This window comes from Panicum virgatum, chromosome 4N (assembly GCF_016808335.1).
Source record: "Panicum virgatum strain AP13 chromosome 4N, P.virgatum_v5, whole genome shotgun sequence".
Classification (NCBI taxonomy): Eukaryota; Viridiplantae; Streptophyta; class Magnoliopsida; order Poales; family Poaceae; genus Panicum; species Panicum virgatum.
The window spans coordinates 14,603,913-14,610,520 of NC_053148.1; the positions used below are offsets into that span (position 1 = coordinate 14,603,913).

Below are 6,608 nucleotides of genomic sequence, written 5' to 3' on the forward strand. Positions count from 1 at the left end.
ATCCAAAATCTCAAAATCCAAAATAATTGTAAATCATCTGTATGGTGTATTAAATATAGTTGAAAAATAAATCGCATTACACAAATGGACTGTAAATCGCGAGACGAATCTAATGAGTCTAATTAGATCGTGATTAGACACTAAATTGCTACAGTAAATCTACAGTAAACATATGCTAATGATGGATTAATTAGGCTCATTATATTCGCCTCATAGTTTACAGACGAGATCTATAATTAGTTTTGTGATTAGTCTATATTTAATACTTGAAATATTGAAAGATTCTCTTCCAAAAATCCAAAATAGAGGAAGCTATTACCAAAATTTGGTAGCTGGTCTAATGATTATCCAAAAGCAGCCTAAGAACAAGTATTATAAGGTCTGGTCAGCAGGTTGAGAGGTTGTCCACGTCAAAAAATCTTAAGTGGAGGAGTGAGAAAAAAAAGAGAGAAACGAACGGGCAATTGATGAGTCGCTCGGCTAAATCACGAGCATCGAGAACAAAGCGTCCATTCCCAGCCAGCTGCAGGCGCCTCAGCAGGCGCGTCTTTCTCCTTCCGATCCCCTGTGCCATTCCTCTCATGTGGCCAAAAAGTTTGAGTTTGAGTACTGTAGTATATTTCGTTGTTATTTGACAATTAATATCTAATTGTGGATTAATTAGATTTAAAAAATTCGTCTCGTGGTAATCAGTTAAACTATATAATTAGTTATTTTTTTGAACTGTATTTAATACTTCATGCATGTGCTCGAAAATTCGACGTGACAATCACTGTGCAAACTTTTTCACAAACTAAACGCAGCCTAAAATCAACTACATGCTCTACATAGGTCTGCCCACCTGAGCTACTGGGCAGGAAGGTATAGGAAGCTGGAAGCAGGTCAGCGGGGCACGACTGCCGCGCAGCAAGCGCTACAGGCCAAAAGTGAGTATTATTGGTTGTGTTTGCTTGGCTGTGGCTGATGACTGGTGCTGATTTGTTATGAGAGAACAGTACTGTTGACTGGCTAGTAACTAGTGGCTGGTGCTAATTTAGTATTAGAGAACAGTACTGCTAGCTGGTTGGCTGACGAGTCAAGCGAACACAGTGTTGCTTGAAAGCAACCAGTTTTGGGTAATGAAACTAAACAATGTTTTTTATGTCAATTAGTTTTGCATGATCTGATGGGATACTGTGTTGATAATCTATTTTTTTGAATAAAAAATTTGATGAAGTATTACGATATTTATCTATTTGTTATTTCTAGTATGAGTTAGATATGAGATTTGGTAAAATAACTATATAGATGTAACCACAACAGAACATTTATACATGCAGGCATTGATTACTCGTGCTTTTAATATAACTGTCCTCCCAGCCAGCCTAATAGCCAAATCATTGTATGAAATGGCTATATTATGAGCTAAATATGACATGACAAATGTATACCGCCGGCTGCCGACTAAATCATTAGTTCTGCTCTAAACGTACCTAGCCTCAAGCCCTCAACTGACCCGCCTCGTGTACTAACATAGACAGGTGGACCGAAGCTAGGCCCCAACGTCATCCACACAAATTTGAAAACGTCCCCACTCCGTGCCGGGACCACTGCCCCGGTGCAGTCACCCTCGCCCGCCCGCCCGCCCACCCACCCGCACGCACACGTGGACGGCGGCGGGGCGGCCCACCTTTCCCGTGACCCATGGCGGGCGGGGCCCACCCGCCGGCGCCCGGGCTGCCCTGCCGGCGAGGCGGCGTGCGGGCTGGCCGGGACGCGGCGCGGCGCAGGTGCTTGAGAGCAGCGCCCGGTGGCGCTGCAGACGCGCGGGGGCGGGGCACCAACGCAACGCAGGGCGCGAGGCACGGCGCGCGCGAGACGCCATTGGAGATCCAGATGCCATGGAGAGAGATGGATAGAGGGGATCAGAGGACGAAGAAGATGAGCATTTTGATTCAAATTTTTTTAGAAACACAACGAAAAAATAAGTAGTGGTGTGTTTGAAAGAGTTATAAAATTGTAATGGTATGGTTTTAATATGATGAATTGTAATGGCAAATTAATAAATTAAAGTAATTGTAATGGCACGGATCCCATTAATTTTTTTTTAGCATTGCCTTTATCTATCGCTACCACCCGCACTACTCGACCCGTGACTCCCCTTCCTTCCTCGTCTGTCGGCCGGCGTCACTCCCCCCCTCCTTCCCTGCTCCGCCGCCGGGTGGCTCCTCTCCCTCTCCTTCCGCCGCGGATCCATGGCGATGTGGAGGGCCGCCGCGAGGCAGCTGGTCGACCGGGCGCTCGGCGCAAGGGCCGCGCACGTAATCTATCCGATCCTCTCCTTTTTTTCCCCTTTCTCGTTGCGTTCTCGTTTCCGTGCTCCGCTTCTCCCTGCGGACTCCTCGCGCGGCCGTTGATCCGTCGCGGTACCCGAGTCCAGCCTCGGGAAAGAGCGCGGGCTTCCGCTTGCGATTCTGCCGCTTCAGGTCAGCGTGTGATTATTTGGGCCCGGGGGAGTTCCGGAGTTCCGCGGTCTCCTCTTCCCGCGTGAAATTTGGCAGAGAATTTTGTTCGCATCAGATGTAGAACTCTGTTGTTCGCATCAGATGTAGAACTCTGGAGGCTGATTAAGCAGTCCGATGTGTGAAGGCTGGGCTCTTATCGGCTTCTCTCTCTGTGTTCCGCAGACGTCTGCAGGCAGCAAGAAGATCGTGGGGGTGTTCTACAAGGCTGGCGAGTACTTCGACAAGAACCCCAACTTCGTCGGATGCGTCGAGGGGGCACTCGGCATCCGCAGCTGGCTCGAATCACAGGGCCATCACTACATTGTCACTGATGACAAGGAGGGCCCCAACAGCGGTCAGTAGCTCCCCAAAGATCAGTGTTTGTTACTGTTATTTTTTCCCCTTCTCAAGTCTTCTGTACTTCTGAACTCGTAGAATTCTGATATAGTCTCATAGAAGCATCCATAGTCCACGTATGGTGCCTCCTTTACATGAAAAGCTCTGGTGTTTAGGTTGCTACATGATGCATATATGAATATATGATATAATATATCTTGCCAACGAAGACTCTTCTTTTCTCTATTTATACAGCACTGTTTTACATCCTTTCCAATTTCCATGGTTCATGGCAGAGGGAAAAATTGTTTTCTTGATTAAATGATTGACGGCTGATGAGTAGTGTGGTTAGAGCATCTCCAAAAGACTCTGTAAAAAGAGTTAGATAGGTAAAAATGGATAAATCCCTTTAAAATCAGCATCCAACAGCCTCTTTATAGTGCTCCCTTCGCCATCCCAATCGGCATCCCACCTCCCGCCCTCGGCATCTTTGCCGTGCGGGCCTTTCTCGCTATCTCGCCTGCACCGTACCCTCCGATTCGCCCCTCCCAAGCTGTGTGGAGCTTCCCGGCGTGGCTCCCGCCCTCCCCCTGGCGCGAGCTCCCCAGCAAGGCGGCCGGCAAGAAGGCACAGCTGTCCACGCAAGATGGAGAGGCACGCGGCAGCGGCGGCAGCTTTCGGCGCCACGGACGACGATGCTCGATGCTCGCCCCATCACCGCCACCAGACACCACCAGTGCCCCACTACACGCTGTCTCCATTCAGCTCGGTGCTCCCGTGGCTGTCCACCTCATCCGAGAAGCACTTCAGCTGCTGCTGCTCGCCACAGCCGCCATGGTGGTGCTGGTGGGACTGCTGCTGCGGCGGCGGCGTGGTGAAGTGGATGGGCACCACATCCTTGCGATCTTGGTATAGGTGCTCCTGGTTCATGTCCCTCTTGCTTAGCGACATGAACTTGGTCGCGAGAAGGAGAAACACCAGTGAGCAATCAGGTAGTACAAGCTGGAAAGATGCGGCTGCGACAGCGAGAGCGAAGGGGAGAGCTTGTGTCCCAAGAGCACGGGCAGCGGCAAGTGGCGATGGCAGCGTCAAGGGATGCTCCGGCGGCTGGAGAAGCTGTTGCATTTGTCACCCTTTGAATAGCTAAATAGCTAGTTAAATGGCTAGCTAAATGGAATTTGGCTAGTGTGATTTGAAAAAGCTCTTGGAGATGCTCTTACCTCTGGCTTAACCCTACTTTGCATGCAATTCGGGAATTACACAGGAATTAGCTTTAAGCTTGTCATACTTGCTTATAGCTGTATCACTGTAGATGTTCAGGCATGCCAATTCTGCATCTGTGTTTTAACCTTAACATTCTTTTATGCTTCAATTTTTACAAAGGTGACAGTATACAACTTTTTTTTACATATATTTGTAACTCTTACTGTTGTTGGGCGACAAAGGTCAGTTGCCTAGCAGTGGGCCCTGCGCAGGTTATTTGTAACCTGCTCACCCACCATGGTTTGCGTTGCGACTTAGAGTCCTAGGACTATCTCCTTCTCTACTCAATGACATAACTAGTACAAATTATTTTTGCAATTAAAATTGCTGTTTTCATGGGACTGATTATTGTTTTCACTAAATTGTGTTCTTATTTCCAGAACTGGAGAGGCACATTGAAGACATGCATGTCCTGATTACCACCCCGTTCCACCCAGCTTATGTTACTGCAGAGAGGATTAAGAAGGCAAAGAACCTTGAGCTTCTTCTCACGGCTGGAATCGGCTCCGATCATATCGATTTGCCAGCAGCCGCTGCTGCAGGCTTAACCGTAGCAGAGGTTACTGGAAGTAACACCGTCTCCGTGGCAGAAGATGAGCTCTTGCGCATTCTGATTCTGGTCAGAAACTTCTTGCCTGGGTATCAACAGGTGGTTCAAGGAGAGTGGAATGTCGCAGGCATTGCCCACAGAGCTTATGATCTTGAAGGAAAAACTGTTGGAACTGTTGGGGCCGGTCGGATCGGCAGGCTCTTGCTTCAGCGTCTTAAGCCCTTCAACTGCAACCTGCTTTACCATGACCGACTTAAGATCGACCCAGAGCTTGAGAAAGAAATTGGTGCCAAGTTTGAAGAGGACCTGGATGCTATGCTTCCAAAGTGTGATGTGATCGTGATCAACACACCACTTACCGAGAAAACAAGGTTTATGTTTGTCAAGTACTTGCCCTTTCCAAAATCATTTAACATATGACTTTTCTGAGTTTTTGGTTATTCCTTTGTTCAGAGGCATGTTTAACAAAGAGAGGATCGCAAAGATGAAGAAAGGTGTAATTGTTGTGAATAATGCTCGAGGAGCAATCATGGATACTCAGGCAGTTGCAGACGCTTGTTCCAGTGGTCACATTGCTGGTACCTACATCTGTTCATTTATTTTCTTTAGCTTTTACATTCCAGTATTTCTTCGCATGTCAGCCTAATTCTACTGATGGGGTCCCTGAAGTATATAAGAAGCTTGCCATGCTTGCATTTTGTGAAATCAGTATTAAAACTTCAAATCTGTAGAATATAAGCCAATGATGCGACTTTTTGATATTTGTTCTAAAAATTTGCTGAGGTACTACCATATGTACTCTGCTCCTATATGAGTGATGAGTATTATTGCTGTGGCCTTGTTTTCTTTTATAAAAATTAGAGCCATTATGCTTCACATATCATTACTACATTTTATTTGAAGAATAGGGAAACGACGCAATATATACTGACCTGTATTTCCTCACATGTAACATCTCATTCCCATTTCTCAGGGTATGGTGGTGATGTGTGGTTCCCCCAGCCAGCACCAAAGGATCACCCATGGCGCTACATGCCTAACCATGCCATGACCCCCCACATCTCTGGGACTACAATTGATGCTCAGGTTAGTTTCTGAGTTTTCTTTACTACCCGAGTCTAAAGTCTAATACCTTGTAGGAACTTGGTATCTGTGTTTCCTGCATTAGTTTAGTAAGGGAGCAGCATCTTTGCAACATCTCATCACGGTTGACGTGATCATGCCCTACCATAAGCTGACTAGTTTATGTCATTCATTTAGTGGGCGAACTTAAACTCTGGATGTGGTTGCTCATATTTCTCTGTAGCACATTAAAAACAATGCACATTGACACCAAAAGCAAGACAGCCAGCACTTGGAAGTTGTGGGTACTGGCGCCAAATTTCTTGTTAGAATGGCGGTCACCTTAAGGAATATCTAGAATATCATACTGAGAAACCAGTTAATTTATGCAATCTAACTAAAGCAGAGCGTAATTTAAGACAAGTTACCTATATGCACTACTCTGTTTTCTATCTATTGTCGCACATGCTTTTGACCATATCTGCCATGTCGGATGGCTAACAAACAATTCGTGCAGCTGCGGTATGCCGAGGGTGTGCGGGACATGCTGGACAGGTACTTCAAGGGTGAGGACTTCCCCGTGCAAAACTACATCGTCAAGGAAGGCCAGCTCGCAAGCCAATACCAGTGATCGCGCACACCATAGGCCAGAGCTGTATCCTTTTCTTTCCTCTGGTGAGAATTGCGAGGAGAAACTGTTGTTCCATCGCTGTATGTGTAGAAGTTCTCACGGAGACCTGTCGGCCACCGGAAATAAACAAGATATGCCTTTGCTGGCATTGCATCGTGGAAATAAACTAGACTTTGTGGTTGGTCTCGTGGGATCGTCGTTAACCCTGCCATTTTATGAACACTTTTTCCTGGAGAAAATCATATATGTTTTGAGTTCCGGTGGATATGTAATCGAGTGCTTA

The 6,608-nt window shown here is 46.7% G+C and overlaps 1 protein-coding gene across 1 annotated transcript; it reads left to right on the plus strand.

Annotated features, from left to right (window-relative positions):
• The first annotated feature begins 2,119 nt into the window (after positions 1-2,119).
• On the plus strand, positions 2,120-6,608 carry LOC120669931 (formate dehydrogenase 1, mitochondrial). Its single transcript, XM_039949838.1, has 6 exons — positions 2,120-2,300; positions 2,667-2,838; positions 4,463-5,003; positions 5,086-5,210; positions 5,606-5,718; positions 6,212-6,608. The coding sequence occupies exons 1-6, from the start codon at positions 2,235-2,237 to the stop codon at positions 6,323-6,325; spliced, it is 1,131 nt and encodes a 376-aa protein (XP_039805772.1). The 5' UTR covers positions 2,120-2,234; the 3' UTR covers positions 6,326-6,608.